Here is a 22,998-nt window from a genome sequence, read left to right on the forward strand (position 1 = left end):
TAAAAATGTATAATGTGTTACAGCACTCATGATGAGGGACTGTTCTTTAAGTTAATCCACACCCTGTTCAATTGCTTCTGTGTTAGCCAAGATGGCAGCTGTCACACTGAAGCTAATGAGCCTGATTAATATCAATTCAGTAAATTAAATTTTTTTCCAGACATCAGATAATTTTATACTAATCCAGACATTTATACCCATTTAATATCAGCTGACATAACATAATTTCTCATTTAACACTAATTGAAAACTACTGGTTTCTTATTCCAAAGAGCATTTGCTGTCACTTACAACTTATGGGGTTTTATACAGCTATTTTTCAAATATCATCATCAAATTTTATGTTTTCTGCCTAGTTGCAGAACTTTTATACCCAAGCATGTGACTGGTGATGTGGGCAGAATGGTACAATCAGGTAATTTCTCTTAAAGGTTTTCATTTCAGCAATTTTTCTTCATATTTTACATTATATATTTGTAAAACTTCTGATTGAAACAAATTAATAAAAGTACAAGAAACAAGTCTTCATTTAAAGCAGTGTTGAACTTAGACCCTACAGTTGGGTTTTTTTGTTTGTTTGTTTGTTTGGGTTTTTTACTAAATAATTCTGGGTTTGTTCGGCTTGCCTTCAGGTTTGGTTTCTTCAGATGCTACAGAAGAAAGTGCACTTCCTTACTGCTATGCCATTTGCTCTTCTGTAACATAAAAGATAAAATCCCTCACTGGCTACAACTGAATGTCAATATTTATATATCAAGGAACTGACAAGAGGTAGGAGGAAGCATACTTCATTACACTCCTGGGTGAAAGACAGTATTAACCTTTGTGCGATGGAGTGTTTGCAGTGGCCCAACACTGTCATCACTGATGGCAAGTGGAATTCCTTGGGGCTGAACATATCATTTGAGCCTTCTTGTCTGTCTGGGATCCTATCCTGTGGTTTTCACCATGATACTATCTTTCAGCTGTAACATGACCTGTGTGGAACACTACAGAAAGTTACTGATGAAAATCTCCATCCAACAGATGATACCTATTACCAAGTTGCTTATTTAGGAAACACTCATTCTCAATCCTGCTTAAGATGAGAGCACCCTTTCTGCAAGACATTATCTAAGGCCCACCCTGATGGCTCAAGAATTGAAGGACTGTGGAAACTGAATCAGTAAACAAGCCAAGACAATTACAGAATCCATTTGTAACTTACAGAAACATGTAATATCTGATGTCAGGAGGGACCTCAGGAGGTCCTCTGGTCTGTCTCCTGTTCAGAGCAGAGCTGGCTCTGATATTGGATAAGGTTGTTCAGAAGGCTTGGCCTCAGCAGCAGGTTGGGAGAGTTCCTGAGACAGGGGAAGGGACAGAGGTGCAATGTGACCATATGATGACGAGTCCCCAGAACATGAGGCTGTTTCAAAAGATATGACAGGCAGGCCTTCAAGGATACAGTGGTTCACCTTCAGAAGACTTAAAATTCTGTTGACCATCATAACTTTTTGGAAATAGGAACATGAATAAGTGGGCAAAGAACTGCATTTCTGAGTTCTGAACATCACTCTGGTCTGCCTTCAGTCTCATCAACTGCACTGCAACTGAAAGGCAATTTCTAGCAAGTACTTCTAGCTGGGGCCCAGCTGTCATGGAACAGCAAATACTTCAAAATTTCTGTGATATAGATTAAATTTAGGGTATGAACAAAGTCACCACATTATTCTTTACACTGTCTAAACCACATAATCCAGAACTACCCGTGGGTACCGAATAGCAGAGACTGGGGTTTTGCCTATGCCACTGCCTGGACAACATTCTGTTGCTTGTTTGCAATGCAAAAAATGTAAGAGCTTTCTCTGAATTAACAGCTGACTATTTAGTTACCACTATTTGGCCTACAGTCTTCCAGGTTCTTAGAAAAGCTATGTCAGGCAAGGGAGGACAGTTCAGTCAGAGTCAGGATTTGTGTGAAATGATGAAGTACAAGTCTCCAGTGGCTCCTCTGAAAGGGAAGTTGATGGCTATTTTCTAGAATCAATAACTTAAGACTGAGATAGAAGCACAGAGTGGTTACATGTCTAGGCACAAGGGTCTCCAGAGGAACATGTAGCAATATAGGCAATCAAATCAAAATTACAGTATAAATAGAGGGGGGAGAGTAACAGCACAGGTTATACTTGGGAATAATGCTTTTTGTAGAAGCGGCTCTAGATCTCCCAGTTCTCTCAGGAGGTCTTCACCTGAATCTAAACTTCACAGCTGGGAAAAATTAACTCTTACTTCTTAGAGAATGCAGCAGAAGTATGTTACTTACTGTAGTACTTATCTCTGCTCTCCTCTTGCTTTTCTGCCTCCCTCCTCCTATAAAGATATTTTGCTTTGCTATCCTTCTCAGTTCCCTCAGCGACTACCAGTGACTACTCTTTACCCCTTAGCCTCCCTAAAATTTCTGTTGCATCACTTCAGACATAGTTCCACACTTTTGTGCAGACACTGGGAACATTGTGGCAATTCCCTCCTTTTCCAAAGCAGTGAAGACTGCTCAGACTTCTGAGCCTGGGAGAAGAATTGGGATCCTGAAGCAGGAGAGACAGAAAAGTTTGTGGAGCAGGATGGAGGGAATTCCCAGTTTCAACCCTTTCAACTGCCAGAAGCATGCTGCTTTGCACGTTACATCATCTACCCATTTCCAAGTGAATCCTGAAGAAAGCTTTCAGTTTCCAAACAGGAAACACCATAGATTAAATTATAAAGACTACATGCAGGAAAGCATGTGCACCAGTGTATGTGTATCTGTGAATATAAGAACACCACTGCATACATGTGAGAAAGCACTGGTCTGGGAACGGAGCGCAAGGAGGCCTTGCGGGAACAGTTATTTTAATTTCCCTGGATGACAGACTGTGAACAATTGCTGGGGGAAGCTGAACATAAAAACTGAGCACTTATGTAAGGGAAAAAAGGTTGTTTGTTTTTTTTGTTTTTTTAATATGTACTTGGATATAAGCCCTGCTACACAAGCTAGAAAAATGAAGAGTAAGAAGCATAAACCAGGATTTTTTTGAGAGATATGTTGAGGGCTGCTTTGTTGTTTACACTGAAATATTTAGAGTCACCTTTTACGTCTAAGGATTTGACCTCTCCAAGCCATTTATTAGAAGAGATGAGAAAGGAAATCTCAGTTTGTGAGATAGGGATGCTGCCTATTCAAAGAGATCATCCACTTGTGTATGTGCCATTGCTTCTTTCTTTAAGTGACCATTTAATTTTTGTTACTATGTTATATTATTTTAATACCTATGTCAGTGCACTCTCTCCTTTTAATGAGGAGGAATTTACTATTCTTAGTTTTACTAACAAGATGGTTCATTTACTTGCTCATTCACTATGGTTTATCTAGATCCTTATAAGGGAAGCAAGAACAGTCAGCAGTAGAGAAATCCTTTTTCTAGTTTGGGCCAGGCAATCTCTAAAGGCCATCTCCTAAAACATCTTAAAATTGATCACATCTGCAGTTCTTCTCATCATTAATAATGTTAATAATACTAACAAAAGTTGTTGGGTTTACTTCCACATCTGTTTATGCACACAACAGAACCTGCACCACTCTAGAACTGCAAATGCTCCAGTGTGCTTTGCTTCCGTGGCTCAACTACACCTTGGAAATCTGGTCCTCTAATTTTTTTTTTCTGATGAGACCAACAGCCACCATGTTATTTTGCTATTGTCTACTAAAACCCTGAACTGAATAGAAACAAAGTATGAATAGAAACAAATTTGTATTCACCTTTTAAAATTTTCAGTGCAGGTAATTTGTATTAGCTCTTTGAAAGAAAGATAGACAAATGAAAAACAATAGCTACTTCAGCACTGAAGTTTTGATCAAATTTACAACCAAATAATTTCCTGTATACACGCTGCCAGCAATTTATCCGGTCTTAAACCCCACCCTCCACTTAATGACACCTTTTTTTCTTTTTTTTTTTTTTTTTTTTTTTAACATAAGCAAATGGGTTTTCCCTCAAGTAAGAGCCATCAGTGAACAGCAGCCAGGTAACATACTGCACAGGTGAGATACCAATGGTATTTCAGAAATCGTTATGTTTAAAAGATGGTGTGTTTTCAAGCTAAGAAGTAAGAGAATCCTCGTTTAGGATTGAGCAATTCAGATGAACACCAAGAGGAGGAGATGTACCTGATATAACAACTTTTGTTTTAGGGATTTTCTTAAAATATGCATTGCATCTCCTTTAAGTTGAGTTGAAAAAATGCTGGTGACTTGCTTTAGAATGAATGTGATAATTTTCAACAATGTATGGTGCGGGGGTGGGTGGGGGGGATAAATCATTCAAAATAGCTCAATGTGGCACTCACTGGGTTACCTCAGCCACAAGTCTCTACTTTCATATCTCCAGTGCCTAGCATAAGTATTAAGACTTTTTTTTCAACTTCATCTGTCACTTCACATACCATCTGAATGTTTGCATCTAACCTCAGTGTTTCTGTGAAAAGCTTTGATTTTGATGAACATTTTTCAAAAAAGTTCAGTGAAAAATTCTTAACTACTTTACATTAATCTTTCAGCTACCCACTATTGATGTAATACTGTAATAAAATATCTCTGAATATCTTTATATAGGAATAATGGCCTTTCAGAGACAAAAGTCAATGCTTGTAGCTTGATTTTCTTTCTGAAGCAAAGAAATAATGTCATGAACTTTACCAAACAGTATTCTGTGTATTTGATAGACACCACAGCAAAAGCTAAAGAACAATTCAGCTGTCTGTCTTTTGACTGAGATGTCTATTGCTTGTATGAACTATTGGGTAGAATTTTACAGGCTTTAGATTTGGAAGGAATCTTAATTCTTTTAGATTTACTGGTCACTTTCTATTATTTAATTCAAGGGTTCAACATACATCAGTTTCAACCAAGTGGGCTCTTTGCCAAGAAAACACTGAATGAGATGATGTGAGGCATGGTCCATTGCATAATTCTCTTGCTTAAAAGGAGATTATTACAACATGTTAGCAGTGTTGTTCAAGCAAAAGAGCCACGCAAAGACAACTCATCTGACAGTTCTTTCTTTCCTCTCTCAGCTTATTTTTAATTTGGTCCCCTTCCAAATGACAACATTATGATTACAGACCAACGTACCATTTTATATGGATGAACATTCAGAAAGCAATTAATGCTTAAGGAAATATTTTCCAACAGCAAGGGTTTTATGAATTTAATCTTGTCATACTCATCATCTGCAAATACCAAAAAATACTGAATTATAATAATTCTGCACTGCTGACCTGGTAGGACCTTTTATCAATCCTTCCCCCTCTCCTCCCTAGAAATATTGCCTTTTATTCTAGTTTTTTATTTATTTTATTTTAAAAACTGTTAATAATTATATTTGGTTTTGCATTAGGGACTTCTCAGAAAAATTACCATTAGTCACAAAGTAATTTTCTGTTAAATCATGTACTGATGGAACATATTCAACAAAGTCTAATTCATGATTCTCCTTTTTCTAATGTTTCAGTCATTTAGACAAAGGTCCAAGGCCCAGCTTTCATTCTGGTGGAGAATGATGATTAAACCTAGAAATATTAACCACAGAAACATACAACTGACAGCAACATTAAGATGACCAATAATTCGTTACACTGAATGTCCTGTATCTACTTGAAGCCTCTCCCTTTTATCCATACTCTTCCTTAAAGATGTCACCAAAAGTGTTCAGTAAAAGGAATGATTTACTAAACTCAAACCTGCCAGGCAAGCCTGTGATCAATTGCATGATAACTATAAATGAAGACTCCCAACATATCAATCCAAGAAACTCAGAGCCTGCCCTGCATTTATTCAAGTCATGCGGTAAGAACTTTGCAACACACATTCAAAGAAAAATGGATTAAAAACAACTCTCTAGGTTACCTCAAGACAAATTTTGCCAAAAACTGGTTTAAACAGCTATAGTTCAAACACAAAAGCTTGCTAAGCTGGAGAGAGAAAAAGACCTATAACAGAACAAGACTTATAAAATGTTTTACATAATCTGATGCAATTTCGAAACATCTGCAGATTCATTTTGCGTACTATAATTGCCATTTAGAGAAAAAAAGCTTTATACAAAGGAGTTCATAATGAAATCGTTTCCAAACATTCACAAAAGGTAAGAACTGAAAGTGCAAGCATGAAATGCAAAGCAAAGAAACTTTTTAGATATTATATCTGACAAATGTAAAGTAAGGTGTCCTCTCCTAGTATTTCCTCTCTGCAATCAGAATCAGGTAGCACCAGGACTTTGTAGCACAGCAGCAGCCTGCTGGAAGACCCCTCTCAACTGCAGGATCGCTCTCGCCTGCAGAAGGCAACATTTCACCAGTGAAACACACCACCAGCTGCTCAGCTGAGAATCACAGGAGATTCTCCATGCTGTTCACTTTCCAACTGAGGATTTTACTCTCCAAAATAATTACAGCCTGATTGGGGAATTTTGCATCCTCTCTAAGTTGCAGCTACTGTTATTATTTATGATTTGGACATTTCAGATTATTAAAGTTGGTCACTCTTCATGTATTGGCCTAGCTCAATGAATACCTAAAGCAAATTTCAGTGTAAAGACATAGCTTCGTGGTTTACTTTCAGTCATCTTTTTCCAGCAGTCTTTCGCAGTATAAAAAACAAAACAACACCTCCATATCCATCAAATTCATGACTGAATATTATGCATTTGAAGTGACAGTACTAGATGAATGTTTTGTCAAAAGCTTTTCTGATTTATTACTACTCTGGTTTACATCCCCAAATGTTCCTCTGGGACAAGTAAAGATTATGTGAGGTATCCGTCAGGAAAGATTTTTGAAGGAAGCAACAATAAAACATTTTTAATGGAAAAAAGATGAAAGGCACAGATGAAAGCCTAGTGTGACATCTGCACAGAGCCCTGCTCTGAATCTTTTCCTCAGCAACACTGGCTCTGCTTCCTCAGTCCTGTTCAACTCCACAAGTCGGTCATTATAGTCCATCACATCCCAGCATCAGAGACAAAGTAAGACCACCAAAACATTCTATTCAATCCTTTGTACAGAGGATAGCCAAAAGACAACACCCATCTTTCATATTCAGTTACATTATTGGAGGAGTTATGATAGATATGACTCGAAGCTAGTAGGGAGTTTTCCAGTATAACTGAAAAACTAGGTTTGTCAACTTCAACATTTTTAAATGTAAAAGGAGACAAACCAAAAATAAATCAGACAAGCAGTGTTTGGAAAAACAATGTACTGAAGAACATTTTCCTTAGTGCTGCCTTATAAATCATGAAGCAGCTAAAAGAATTAAGGCCAGTTGCTCTTTCTTTTTTTTTTTTTCTTTTTCTTTTCATAAATCTTCTACCTTTTTTATCTTTTCAACTCTAAGTAGGTTCACTTGTATGTATACATAGTGGTGTGTTATTTCATTACAGTAACACGCATTGATAATTTTGGCATTTGCAGACTTTTTTATGTTGCACTTGACAATGTTAATCCTCAAATATGATTTTTGGCATGGAATTTCCTCTGTTCCAAAGGGGACACACACACACAGTTATCGCTATGTTCAGTAACTTATTTAGCAGCAGCTGAATATTTGCCTGCACAAATACAATTGATGATGTGAACGATCATGCTTCACTCCATTCTCATCTTGATATGTGACCACAAGGGTGCCCTACCTCTTCCTTTTCATGCCTGCACCCAATTTAGAAAAACACATAGCATTCCTAGATTTCTAAACATTCAAGAACACATTTGTTCTGCTAAGAATCATTAGAATAATTAAAAACAGACACATGCACAACTATGTTATTTATGTCCTTTATCAAGGATTCACCAGATTGTATCATATTCACTAAATTACAAAAAGGCATAGCTTTGTTTGCTTTATTAATTTTTAAAAGGATTTTTTTTAAAAAAGTGGTAATTTTTAACAGAGTGGGAAAACTAACTCCTTTATATTTAAAATGTTAAAATGTCACGTTTAGGTTCTTTGTTAACCTTTCCCAGTAGTGTTTGCAATTTGATTTTTAATTCTTTGGAATTTATTTTCATTTTCCTTTTATTTAGAAGTATAAAAGTTTAAAGTGTTTATTATTTCAGTCAGAATATTTCAATTTATAAAGAGAAATCATAGCATCTGCAACATCTTTGCTCTTTGGTAAATAAATGCTACGTCCAAAGCCATTTAAATTCAGTAAGTGAACTTAGTTCTAGCAAGACATGTCACACTTAGTCCCAGAGAATAACCGCCTGATTAAAAGGCCAGTAAAGTTAATAGAAAGAGTCTCATAAACTGCAAAGAAGTACAGATTCAGACTTCTCTCTTTTGTACACAGAACAGTATAGACAGCAACTTTACAAATATTCCTACTAAAGGGTAGAACACCTGCCAACATGCCTGCAGCTTTGCCTGAAAGTATTCTTTCTAGCGTGCAAACCAGGCTTTTCAATTGTCTCAGTCAATGTCAGTCTGTGCTTTAGGGGACATCTACAAGATTAAGAGACCCATGGAGCACTTCCTGGACCTGGAGCCAAATGGCACAGACGTAGCAGGGCGAGTTCCCTCTGCAGCACACACGCAGACTGAACCTTCGCTCCCCACCACTGGGCTTTGGGTCTCCCTGGTGCTCTGTGTGCTGCACCCTGTGGTCATAAGATACAATTCTCTGTGTGTGTGCATTTGAGCCCATAGCTTCAGAAGTACCGTGATGGTTATGTTATAGTCCACAAATGGTCGAGAGATTAAAAGAGACTGAAGGTCAGCGTTATCTGCCTCAGATCGTTCACAGGAGCATGCAAGTATGGGTAGAGCAGTGTTGTAGGACAGAGTGTGTCAAAACTGGGGCACTTTTGCCCATCTTGTCTTTTAGGGGTCGTTCCTGGAGTGAACTATTGCCAAACCGTGTTCCAGTGCTATCTTGGAGAAAGCAGTCCAAAACAGGGTCGGAGAAGAAGGCAGCAGTTATAAATTAAGGCAGACAAAAAAACTAGCAATTGTTCTTGCTCCCTGGTCCTCTTTTCTTGAGCAGCATTGACAAACCCAGGGTAGCTAGACATTGACAGTAGCTAGTACCTCCTTTTGTCAGTCCCAGCTGTGGTCATAGCCAGTTCACTCTTTTTTTAGAGGTGGAAAAAGTTCATCTAAAATAGTTTTTTCTTAAAATCTAAAATGTGTTGAATTAAATGTAAGATGGGGTTTTGTTGATTTAAACATAGCATTTGCCCACTAAGTCTGCAAATACTGAAGGTCAAAACTAACAGAGTTATGTTACTTCTTTGTGCTGCTTCGCAACAAAATCTCTTTGTTTTGTGTGACACCATTTTTTTCTACAAACACTGAAAGTCTGTAAATTCAGAAACAAAATAATTGTCTGTCTGTTTTCCAAGGCAATAATCCAAGTCCCACATGGCTAATAATGAAGCACTTAGCACAGTAGACAGTTGAATCATCATCTCACAAAAATAATGTTCTAATGGTGTTATTTACTATATATATAAGTAACTAGAGAAAAAAAAAGTCTCCAAGTTATTGGCATTTCATAAGTAAGAATTATGAGTTCAGAACTAAAATAGCTAGATGTGAACCCATTCTATGGTTGAGGTTCTCTACAGTCCAAAATATAATGATGATCACATCAAGTACTCTGAATTCAGATGAGATTTATAATCATCACTTGGTTGAATGACACGTTGCCATGGTTTAACCCCAGCCAGCAACTAAGCACCACGTAGACCCTCACTTCCTCACAGTGGGGTGGGGGAGACAATCAGAAGGATCAAAGTGAGAAAACGCGTGGGCTGACATAAAGACAGTTTAATAGGTAAAGCAAAAGCCACACATGCAAGCAAAGCAAAACAAGGAATTCATTCCCCACATCCCGTGGGCAGGCAGGTGTTCAGCCATCTCCAGGAAAGCAGGGCTCCATCACGTGTAACGGTGACTTGGGAAGACAAATGCCATCACTCCAAACGTCCCCCCCTTCCTTCTTCTTCTCCCAGCTTTCTATGCTGAGCATGACGTCCTGTGGTCTGGAATATCCCTTGGGTCAGTCGGGGTCAGCTGTCCCGGCTGTGTCCCCTCCCAACTCCTTGTGCCCCCCCAGCCTCCTCGCTGGTGGGGTGGGGTGAGGAGCAGAAAAGGCCTTGGCTCGGTGTGAGCACTGCTCAGCAGTAATGAAAATGTCCCTGTGTTATCAAGACTGTTTTCAGCACAAATCCAAAACACATCCTCATACTAGCTACTATGAAGAAAATTAACTCTATCCCAGCCAAAACCAGCACACACGTTACCCTCAGAAGGTTTGTAAGATTGAGCAGCTCCAGACTTGAACTCAAATCCTAATGCAGACTAGCAAAACAACTGATCAAACATATATCAGGACTGGCTATTCACATGTTTAAAGTTACATATATGATTAAGTGATCTTTTGATTCTGATCAGTAAGGACCAAATTAACACAAAACAAAATAGATGTCTTTTGTATTTACATTAATGTCATTTTAATGGGTTGGGCTTTTCAGCCTGCTCTACACAGCTGTTTAGGAAGTTCATTAATAATTAGCAGACTTGATGACTTGTGACTGTGGGAGAAAGACACCGTAATGTGGGAAGAGAAAGAGCTGGAGGATGGCTGCCTGTTTAATGTTCAGATAATTAAGAGATTTGGACATATGAGTATCTGCTTGATTTATTCCTTCTTTTGAAGTCTTCAAGTAAATTATGTTTAATGTAGACCAGTTTTGACAAAGAAAAATATATTTCCTTTCAGAAAAGATGAAGCAATAATCTAGTGTTCCAATGCTGGAGTGCAGAATGAAACTAAGTGGTGACAATTTTGGAAAACATAGTATTGAGGGATAAACCTCCCAATAGTAGAGAATTTAACTGGGTTCTTTTTAAACTTTTTTGCATTGCCTATGTTCCTTTTGCTTCTTACAGTTCTTCTTTATATAGAAAAAGAAACAGAAGTAAAATATTTTGTTCCAGCCTTGAAATCAATAGTCTAATTCACATTGCTTTCAGTGTGCTGGATTTCACTAAGAGCTCCTTTTTAATCTCACATTCTTACTTATCTACAAGATGTGGACTGGAAAAGATAAAAGACTACTCCCTTTTGGTCGTCCGTCAAAATGTAGTTGAGAAATGCTGCAAACTAGGAAAGTTCTATAAATTTTCAGTGACTTAGCAGACAAGCTACACAAGGACATTTTGCCTTCAGCAAGGATTTCATCTGACTTACTCTTCTCTTGAGCTAAGCATACCACATTCTCATGCTCCGCCAAAATTTACCAGCACTCGTACTCTTCCATGACAATGCAGCCTGTTTCTTAGCACCACCTTCAAGCAGATGCCACAGGTCCTAGAGGACACTATACTTCTCCCCATTATTTAAATCCTCCTGTGGAAGGCAACCATCTGTGAGACATAGTCCTGGCCACCTGCTGCCCCAGCCAGCTGTTTTGGTCCTATACTCAGCTGCCACAGGTGAAAGTAGCTAGAAGCCAAAAACACTCAAGCAAGTGGGAAACTGATTGGCAGGCTGCCAGAGACAGAGGGGTGGATTAAAACTCTAGCACAAAAGCTGACAAAAACCCCTTGTGTGTGAAACGCAGTAGCAAGGAGATAAACAGAGACTTTCAGCAAGCAGAAGGTCCCAAAGGGGCTCAGCAGGTTTCTTTCTCCTCAAGCAACTTTTCTGCTTTGCTAGAACCAGTTTAATAACTTCTCTTCTCACCATAGCTCCAGGGAATGGGAAAACTTTTTCCAGCCTTCTCCCTTCCCAGGAACTCTGATAGGAAAAGACTAGAATCAGAGTGAATTTCCAGAAGACAGGGGGGCAGGGTAAATGTTCCCCATGCCTCATGGACATTAGGAAATCTTGAAATGAGACTAAAAGGGGATTTAAGTGGTACATGGGTCCTGTGCTGGCACTGTATATGTGGGCAATTTTTAGTCTCCTTGAGAAGGGGAGTGCATTCAAAAGTACCAATGAGGAGTTGAAACTCTGATGGATGCAGAAAGCCCAAATTCCTCAAGAATTTGGAGAACAGAAAAGTCACACATGATTAAAACCCCCCCAAACACACAAAAGGTGTAAGGTCAATTACCTTTTCACTCTAAATAGCAGAATTAATGGGACAAATCTACAGCAGATACAAACAAAGAACAGACTGAAGCTATCCTGATTTACAACAGCTAAAGATGTGTCCCAAGAATGAATATTCTAGCTGTTCTGTCCACCTTTGCCAATTGCTGTCCCAGAATTTTTAAATAAAATCTTCAGACAAACTTATCACTGCTTGATGGAAAGGAGTTAATTTACTATCCAACATTAATATTAAAAAGGTGATGAGCTGGTACATCATTGTTGGGTAGCTGCTTATCTCTGGTGTGCAGGGAAATTGAGTCAATTTTAAATAACTGAGATATTATATTTGTCATCAAAAGAAGTTAGTGTTGACAGTCACCACCATTTCTGGTAACTAGTTTCTACATTTACAATAGTGTTGTAAAACATGGAAGTTAAAATCGGTTGACTTTTCCCCTGTGGTTCTGAAATCACATCACCAGTTTTCTGAATTACATTAGAGTCTTCTTTTCCAAGTTTTATTTTGGGTGGGTACACTGTGCACAATGTTGTTCTATTTAATAGTGGAATGGTAATGTTATTCATTACAATTAAAAATAAACATAATCTTGTTAGTGAAGTTTGTTTTTACCAGTCCTCGCTTCTTGATTGCTAATGAAACAGAATGCAACACTTGAGAATGTTACCTAATTGCATTTCTTAAAAGAAGTTATGTGAGTGTACATGCACACATGTGTTCCCCACATTATTAAATCACTGAGCTTATTTCTAAAATCTCTTTAGAGATAAGTGGAAGAAAAACTCTGTTTTTCATTACTTTTATAAGGACTGAAATTCAATTTATGAAGTAAAGGAAAGCCTTTATTAATTAGTTAAGGCTTTATTAATAAAAAACTATGAAATTACTGTTAAATTTTCTAAATAGAATTTATGACTTGGGAAACTGCCTTTTAAATTACTGGAACAAGAGTATGAATAATTACATAAATTGAAATGTTAGGTAGAAAACAGTTTACGACTGAAGAACATGGTGCAGCAGAGTAACCAAAGGAAAAAGAGTGTATAGTGTGACAAATACAAGAAGCAAAATTTTAAGAGATGTGTGCCATATTAAAGTTCTCAGTTTAGATTGAAACATTTGAACAAAAAGCCTAAATAAAAGAGGTACCCAGCATGAACAGGTCTACTACCAGCTGAAAGGCAGAGAATACAGTGAACATTGAGAAATATTCTATTCGATGTGGGTATGTATAGTTGTGCCATATATTAAGCTATATATTAAATAAATGTATTTTGCCACATTAAATTGTACTGTGCCAGATAAGGATATCTATTATTCAGGATGGGATATCTCCTCTATATTACCCAAGATTATAGTATTAGACAGCTCGAACAAAAATTGGGGGAAAAAAAATGGGAATCTACACAGGTCTACGCTGCAAAGTAAAGATGAAGATGACTGCAGATACTTAGTAATTTTTCTTCTGAGAAGAACAGAGGAGTTAAAGAAAACACAGGCAAACCAATGATGTTCCCACTGTCCATTGAACTCCAGCAATCATTTCTAATTGTACAGGAAAACTACCAATTCTCTGGGCACATTTAAGAACTCTAGACTGGACATTTTATATCCAGTATGACTAAGTTTAACATTAGATAGTAGAAATCATCTCAGGCATATTTCAGACACTGTCAGAAAAATGGCTTGCTAAATGTGGTTCCTCTTCATTTGACAGATATGTTCATTAGGCATGTTATTGTTATCCTACTCATTTCAGTGAAACAAACACATTCATAATTCTGTTTTATCCTCACTAACACTTCCAGAAATCATGCAGGTATGAAAGTATGATCTATGCTCTTTCTGACCTCACACTTCATCAACCAAATTATTACATTTCAAGTTGTCGTCTTTCCTTTGCAGGAAGGAAAGCTTTTGCTTTAAGGGGTCTGAACCAGTGAAACTGTAAATGAAAGTTCAGTTCACCCATCATTACTAAACATGGAAAAAAAAAACCCAACCCACAACAGTTTGATTTTCAGATCACAGGGCAGTCGTTCAGACAGCAGAAAGCTACATTCCTATTCAGAGAGCCTTGAAGTAACAGCACAGCAAACAGAATAACCACCACATGCAATAATACAATTACAGAGGTCTTTATATTGTAAAGGTAGATGGTGAACAGCAGTTGCTGTCAGGACTGGTACATCTCCATAATCACGAGAAGGAACTATTGGAAACTCTACCATCACAAGATAGACTGATATGCTAAGGGGTAAGAGATACACTTTGACACATGTGAGAAGTCTGACAACTTCAGGAGAGGTCAGAGAAATCGGAAAAGCAGGATCCCTTATAAGTAAGCCAATGCTGCTTGGAGCTTGCAAATTTTGAGGAAGACTATTTGGCTCAAACCAGAAAATGCAGAAAAATACAAATGGTATCTTACTTCAGTGAACCAAACTTCCCCCAATCCCTCCTGCCAGGTGCAGGATGAAGGCAGATAAGTAGGTCTTTTATACAATTTACTCATACCCAGTACTGTAAGGGGAATAAAGAAGGAGCCAAAACCTAGGTTTTCTGATTTTTGATTTTAAACAAAAAGCGAGTTGGTCACCAATAGAATCATGGATAAAGTTCACTATAACAGAAAACGGCTATGGTAGTAATGGCAAATGACCTTACCAGTAAAGTTGGTGGGCTACCTGGATGCTCTGAAGAGAACGATTCAGCAGGAGTTTCACTAGAGGGCTTTCAAGACTCCACTCAAACTTGAGCACCTTAACAGATAAATTAATAATAAGAATCATTTGTATGCTGGCTTTGTCGTCTTTCCTTTGTAACAAAATTAATCAGAAAGGACCCAGTGCTTAGTTTTAACGAAGCAATCCAACATGTGGAGAATGACGTAGCAACGCAATGAGCAAAGAAACTTCAGGACACATGTGTCTGCCACCATCTGTAAGACAGGCAGCTATCATCCTGATTCTAGCTGTGTTAACATATATGTAAATATGCAGCTTTTCTTCCCCTGCTTAAAACTATCAATGCTATATTTAAATTTTTTATCTCATTACCTGGTTTGCAAAATAAACTTATTTGTGAAACAGAAGCTCTGGAAGGTGAAAGGTCACATAAGTGTCCTGCTGTGTGAATGCTGTAAAGCTGTGCAGGTTCCACTGCTTCACAGTAGTGGATTACACAAATATATTCATACATATATACATATATATCTATCTAGATATATGTATATATGTGCATGCATTTATAGAAATATATATTTAAAATGACAGAAAAAACCCTGAGGAACTCTGAAACATGGAATAGTAAACAATCCATGTGCACAGTGTTACAAAGTAAGGGGATAAAGCTTTCAAAGGTTCCTCCTTAACTGCAGCACAGGACCTACTCAACCACAAAGTGATTGCTTTGGAAGCTGTGGGTCTGTAACTTGTAAAACATTAATTTCCAGTGAAATGCAATGTACATCTATAAAGAGACAATTCTACAACCAAATTGCCCTCTTTACTCTGTGCTGACAATGATTTTCCCCATATATGTGGTATTAAGAAAACTGTGATTTATTACACTGCCATTTGCTTCCTTGACTGCAACAAAGCCCTGCCACCACCAGCCCCTGGTTTAGTGGTCATAGCACAATTTCTGTTGTTCAGATGCATTTTTTATTTTTCTTTGTTACTTGGAAATGCCTTCTTTTCTGTATACTACAAGTTCAATCAGCATGTCAAAACAATTCCGTTCTCTTGAGTGGAAAACAGTCTATACCTCAGCCCTGTTGTTAATTCAATCATTGCATCAGCTGACCGGCCTTTCTTATTTATTCCTCTTACAATGTATCAAACTGAAAGAATCAAAAGTATTTAATGAAGTTATTGATCTGGACAGAAGACTTCCATGGCTATCAATTTCTTCCTTACCTGAACCAGCTGTGGGAGGTATTCTAACAATTCATCATTTGACATATTTTCTATTTGTTGGACTGCTGTCTTGCGAATATCTTGATCTGGAAAACTAGAGCAAAACAAATAGATATCATTAAGAGCTACTGAATCACTGCAACTCTCATGAGCTCTCACTGATATAAAGGGTTAGAAAACCAGGTTTTCTCTCAAAATGAAATAGGAAAAAAAATCAATTCATTTGCTTTACTGTAACAAGAGTCAAGAAACACATAGCAGATAACTTAATTGGATCGACTGGTACAGTGTCATACAGGGAAAAAAAGAAACCTGATCTTCAAATATCTTTTTTAATTTGAGCTATCATGTACTGTAATTTCCTGAAATATGAAGCAAATTATGGATCTCTTGCTGCTCTTACTTACCTGAAATAGGAAATTTCTATGCTACAGGAACTTTTAAGTCACTTGAAGACTTCTTTTGTTCTGAGCAACAACACAAAAGCTTGAAATTTCCCAGACAAAAAGGGTTCATTTCAGATAATTTATTCCAATGTCAGCTTTTGTATCACAATACAATAAAAAATATTTTAAACAGAAGTAATTTTGAAATGGAAAACACATTTTCTTTTTAGTTTTTCTAAAGGAAAAATTAGTAAAAAAATCAACACCTGCCCCCAGAAAGGCTCCAAGTCAGTGAAACAGCCATTTCTGATAGCAAAATGTTCAAGTATTCAGCATAAACTGTACTTTCAACAAATTCAGGTTGAAACCAGAGTGGCTGTAACCTAATACAGATTTTGTGATGGAGCTCTAACCGTAAAAATGATAAATGAGGAAAACACGGTGCAGCAGCACTGATAAAACAGGGAAAGAAGGCTGGATAATATAGCTAGTCAAAACATTTTTCTTTAAAAAAAGAAAAAGAATGAAATTTTGATCTGACTGATCAAAACTGACTCTTAACAGAACATTTTCTCTCTTCAGAGAAAAAGACAAAAAGTATACAGTGTTTCTTTTAATATTTGAAAGCTGGAAAATAATCTATTAAGGACTTATTTTGAAAAAATAAAATACAAAAGTAATTTCTGCCTTTTCATGTGTTGCATTTGTAACATTAATTGTGATACATGGAGAATTTCACGTACACAGAAGTTGCCTACAGTCCTTCACAGTTAGCTGTTCTGGTACTGTCCTGCTTTCACAAGGAAAGGAACAGATGTGCTCTTCTGTGCATGTTTGCTATGTGGTGTCACACTTAACTACCTGTCAGCACTTGAAGCTTGTCCATTGCCATCCCAAGAACCTTTTCTCCTGAAACAGACTGAAAATGTTCATACAGACCTTTCAGACACCGGAGCCGCAAGAGTGGTCATCTCTGCCAAAGGGGCAAAAATGTCTTCAAACAGCACCACAGTCAATTAGATATTGTTCAAAATAGCTGCTGGGCTTTGGTCCAGTTCTCTGAGGGCAAGTACCTGCCCCAGTGAGTCCCTCCCCTCTGAACTGATACAGCTATTAGGCTCTTTTGAAAATCTCCGATTCAGCAGTCTAGGCATACATAAAAATGATGACTAAAGGACACAGATTATTCTGTCAATTCACCCCGGAGAAAGTCCTTTGAAATAGGAACCATCATGTATGGCAGAAGGTGTCACGGGGCCACCAGTATTACTGCTTTATGAGCTCAACACAAAACCAGACTGCTCTCTTCCCAGCTCCCCATCCAGCACCTTTTGCCAAAAATATACCCACTAGAAAAATAAATCAGAAGTGAAACATGGGAGACAGTACCACATTTGCAGCAATGACTGCTCATTGTTATCAAGAGAGAAAGAGAAGAAATTGTAAAGGTAAGTGCTCAGAAGTATAATGGCACCTGCAGCTCTAAACTTGAGCTTTTAAGTTCAGTAAAACAACCTGAAGTAAAAACTGTGTACACTTTGATCATTGAATTAACTACAGGCCGTCAAATAAAAATGTGGATATTCTGAAAAAAATTGGCTAACAGTTGGACTTATTTGAAAGGCCTGGCTTTCTGTGCTGCAATCAGCTGCCAACTGTAGCACTTTCAAACCTCCTTTCAACAATGCCGCTCAGGTCTGATTTTATTATTTTGTTTGTCTGTTATGGTACATATTTGATGATGTTTTTAATACAGTTTATAATTGTTTGTGTAATGCTGAGGGGGCCTTGATGGGGAGAGAGGGAATACATTATAAATAAATTTTCATGATAGCTTCAAATTAGCCTATTTTGCAAGGATTATTTTTTTATGTATTTATTCTAGACAACCTATTAGGAATATGATGTTGTTACTTTAATATTCACATGGCTATTTAGAACAAAACATATTTGAAGGAGGACCGAATATTAAAGAAAAAATAATTCCTTTCAAATCATTCTATCTTCTAATTATGCAATTGCTCCAAAGGCCTATGGGCCATGTTTGTGCGGATAATATGGAAACTAGTCTTTCCCTTTCCCTTCTTGCCTAGTTCAACAGGTTACTGAACAGTGAAATATGCTCTGTACAAGCACCAAGTCAAGCAGAAAAATGTTGTTACTTAGTTACTGCTTGTCCTTACTAGCAGCCAACATTTGAATATATGCAATGCTGATGAGAGAAACTCCTATTTTTTTTCCAGCAAAACAAAGAACGATAAAGTTATTTTAATCCCAACCTTTCCAGAAAATTCAACAGCTAACATTTGATTTGTTTAGAATTAATTTGCTGTGAGTCAAAACTAGGGCTATATCTAAGTCAGCAAAAGTATCTTTAGGAGATGTGATTAGAATAATGATGAGCCTAAATGCATAGGCACTGTGGTGAAAAATCTACAGGTTAGTTGCTTCAGGAAACATGGCTCTTCTCACTCTTCTTGAATGAGATTTTGGTAATTTGTTGGTCCTGGTTACTAAACTGTTTCCTTCAGCTTGTAAATCTTGAGGTCAGCTGAGGCTGAGTTGAATCTTTTTGAAAGAATGGGCAGTTAACACATTCTTTTAACTACCTGACAATTTGTTAAGCCCCAGGTGTAATATCAATTGCTCTCTTGAATTTCAGTTTTGGTCAAGGCCACAGGTACAATAGAAAAATAATTAATTCTATTTGTTTTACCCCTTACATTTGTATTTGATCAAATATTTAACATCCTCAGAAACACTAGAACTACACCAAATACTTAGCAACTCGACTAGTATTACATGGTGCTTATGCTATTCATGCTTACATACATCAGTTTATTTGCTAAAAGCCAGTAACAGGGTAAGGTCTAGAAGCAGATCTGAGTAAAAAAATCCTACCCTTCACATACCTGGAAGCTATGCTGTCTTGTAGTCTGGTAATTAATTATGGCTAGAGGGTTTTTTTCCAGTGAATAATCTTGCAAACTTTGAGTGTTGCATTAAATCTGATTTTAGTAATCCATAAATTAGTCTTGATTAGAGGGCACAATTAATTGATTTTTTGGATCTGTAACTCAATGCAAGAGAAATCACTTTAGGTCTAAGAAAAACAGCTTCATAGTTTGGATATTAGAGGACAGCTGATTTCCAGAGCTTGCTACAATGAATATGTAATCATTTATACATACTGAAAACTCTGGAAGCAGAGAAGTAAGACCACTGTATCGCAACAAATACAGTATTCCAGTATTTAAGGGTACTCTCCTAAGAGGAGCTCATCTGTATCAGAGCTTGTCTATATCAGATCAATTTTGCAAAGGATTTGAACCGTAGATTATCAGGTTCCTGACATGGGGCCTCTGACAATGGCTTCAGAGAGGCAGGAGATTCAGGCACTCCTCTTCCCTAGCTGTTTTATGCTCGTCACCTAAATCTCTGAGAATTTAGCTAGAAAAAAAGAAATTTAAAACAAAAACCTTTAACAATGCTTGTATGACTCTTTCTTTGCATAGTTTCAAAATGGCAATTTTCATCCAGGTTTCAAATTACTTCTAGTTGTTTTTTTTTTTTCCTCAACAAAGAACCCATTGGTCAATAAATAATTAGTGAATAGCACTCAATAAATAATTAGTGAATAGCACTACGGTGTTTCTCATTTATTGGCCTGACTACATTGTAATATATTGCAGCTTTCTCCTTTTGGCTGATTTTATTTGTTCTCTCTTCATGTAGTGAGTACTCCACAACAGAGATTGTGACTTCTTATAAATATGTTCCAGATTTACACACTCAGAGACACTACTGAAAGATAAACAATATGTAAATTATAGCTGTTAAGCCTAGTCCTTAGCACTAGGTCACACTATGCAGGACTTCAAATTTCCCCTTCACAGCTCATCTTGCAACCTGGATTCTCCTTAAGTTATGAAACTGATTTCCTTCGATGTTTAACCTCAGCACCCCTTTTGGTGTTTTGTTCTTCCTTTCCTGCATGATGCCAATGACTGACAGCCACCCATTTTATAACTTCTGCCTAAGTAGCTGTAGATTGTTAGGTCTCCCTTGAGACTTTAAGATGGTAAAAGTTGAATTTTTAGCTGGATGAGCATAGATTAGAATTTGCTTCAGAAGTAAGAACAACTCACAATCTTTGATTCTTTTCATATAGATAGCCAGTAGGGAGCTATTTGTCTAGCTGTACCTTTCAGCTAAATCAGATTCAAACAGAAAACTAAGCGCTGCTGAGGCATCCTGTGGTTTTGTGAAATTCTCCTGAGATTTTAGCATCTGCCAGTGGTGACTTGATTGTAAATGAGAAATAGATGTGCATTTCTTTTTTATCAGCTTTATTATCCTAATTTCATTGCACTGTCTCAAATAACCCTATGCTAGAAGATATTTGTCAGGTAAATGGAACTGTACAGTTCACTACATTTTCTAGCATGTGAGGATCTCTGTAAAGAACAGCATGGCCTTTCATGAGCCATCTTTTAAGTTAGAGGCTTATAACATGCCACATATTTCTGCAATACCCTTCACACTTTACGTTCTGTTGCATTTTCAAAAAAAAGAGACTCCAGTCCCATGACATGCATGCTAAGTCTGGTAGAATCAAGGAAGGCTGAGCTAGCAAACCTACTGGAATGAAGATACCAATTGAAAACAAAATAACCCTCTAAGTAGTAAAGGATATCATGTCACTGATGGGTGCAACTGGGCCAGGAGAGAAAGCATGGAAGAACTGTTTAAAAGAATAGACAGATAAGTTTCAGGTGGCAGTTTAAGTGTTTTGAAAGTAATTAGACAGGAAGAGAGAAGTAACTTAGGAAATAATGATTAAGGAATTGCTTTAGTTTTAGCACACAGATAATATTAGCAGGTCTTATTTGCTTTCTGTTGGTGATTTTTTTCATTCCTTTGAGGGCTTCTAAAGAAAACACTGTGTGAGTGTATGAAGATTAGAAAATGGCAAGGACTGAAAGAAAGTACAGAAAGATAACAAATACCATCAGTAAAAAGGACACTGGATTTTCAAAATTTTCAGCTGAAAAAGAGTAATATATTCACTCCTCATCGTGATAAGATGTGAACCCTCTCCATCCCCACACATTGGAAAGCTCATGGTCAGATACACTAGCTATTTATTGCTTTGGCTGATCGATTGGCAGATGGATCTGTAGAATTTACTCAGAGAAAATATACTTTAGGCAATGCTTACATAGATTTTCTAAAGAAATTCTGACTAAAACAACTAGTAATAAGTTTAAGATGTCATGGAGACCAGATGGTGAACCATATCCTAGGAGAGAACAAGAGTAGGACGAAATTAACAAAAAGCAGTTTTCCATTTGAAACCTCTATGATCTAGAAGGTTCTTCCCACCCCAGAGACAAATTTTGTTCTCTGTTACATTAAAACAAAAGAATAAAACATGGAAAACTTGATTATTTACAAATTTAGCCTCCTGATTAGATTGCACATGTATGTATAGAAAGCATACCATATCCTACATAGCTGTCCATTGTTCATTGTCCTACTATAGCTCTCTATTGTAGTACATACATATTTATTACCAAGAAAGCTAAAAATCATTAAAGGGGGAGGAATTAATCACATTCTGATGCTTAAAATGAAGAGTTGTCTATTCCTGACAACGCATACATCCCCACATAAGTTATCACTAAATTTCTTGTACATTAGTACAAAGCAGTTTTAAAGCTTTATCAGTAGTGTGTTCTGTACATCAAAGTATCAAATTAATTGTAGACTGTTGCTTTGTTCTTATCTTAATTCTTTGCATAAGCCTCTGTTTGCTCTCCACATTGATATACAACTACAGCCTTTTAAACCAAGATGCAAACAGGCAAGATATGCTCTAGCTGTATCTGTTTGATAAATACTCTGTTGGGCATTCCATTGTGGACTCTCAGGGCACAGTATAAATTCTGCTTTTATTAAAACAATGACAATCTGATTCAACAATTCTAAATCAATTTGGCTTTCAAAGGTGTAAGAACAACATCTGGCTTCAAGCTATCACATTTTATTATAATTATTGGTTAGAAAGTGAGTTTTGCATATATTGGTATATAACCTAATGTCTGAAACTCAATAGCTGTTCTACTACATAATGTGAAAATCAACAATAATACTGTAAGATTCAAAGGCTGAGGGATGCTATAACCATCTTCTCTGGTCAAGGAGACGTAGAAGTCAAGTCTTACCCTACTCTGCCTGCTCCATACAGGGATTTGCACAAGGTAGTACAAAATCCCTCTGACACCTTAATGTCTGATCTCAAAATCTTCTGATTTGCACATGTGGCCTGGTTTCAGCTGGGATAGAGTTAACTGTCTTCCTAGTAGCTGGTACAGTGCTATGTTTTGAGTTCAGTATGCGAAGAATGTTGATAACACCGATGTTTTCAGTTGTTGCTCAGTAGTGTTTAGACTAATGTCAAGGATTTTTCAGCTTCTCATGCCCAGCCAGCGAGAAAGCTGGAGGGGCACAAGAAGTTGGCACAGGACACAGCCAGGGCACCTGACCCAAAC

General features: G+C 37.3%; 1 protein-coding gene across 1 annotated transcript in view; it reads right to left on the minus strand.

The window, feature by feature from the left end:
* Positions 1-22,998, minus strand: part of PIK3C2G (phosphatidylinositol-4-phosphate 3-kinase catalytic subunit type 2 gamma) — a 211,250-nt gene that overhangs the window by 96,875 nt on the left and 91,377 nt on the right. The window contains exons 17-18 of the mRNA XM_052790705.1: positions 16,059-16,152; positions 14,806-14,900 (exon numbers count right to left, since the gene is read on the minus strand). Of these exons, the coding sequence (XP_052646665.1) occupies positions 14,806-14,900; positions 16,059-16,152 (189 nt within the window). The remainder of the gene's footprint in view (positions 1-14,805; positions 14,901-16,058; positions 16,153-22,998) is intronic.

Source organism: Harpia harpyja, chromosome 6, assembly GCF_026419915.1.
Source record: "Harpia harpyja isolate bHarHar1 chromosome 6, bHarHar1 primary haplotype, whole genome shotgun sequence".
NCBI classification, from domain to species: Eukaryota; Metazoa; Chordata; class Aves; order Accipitriformes; family Accipitridae; genus Harpia; species Harpia harpyja.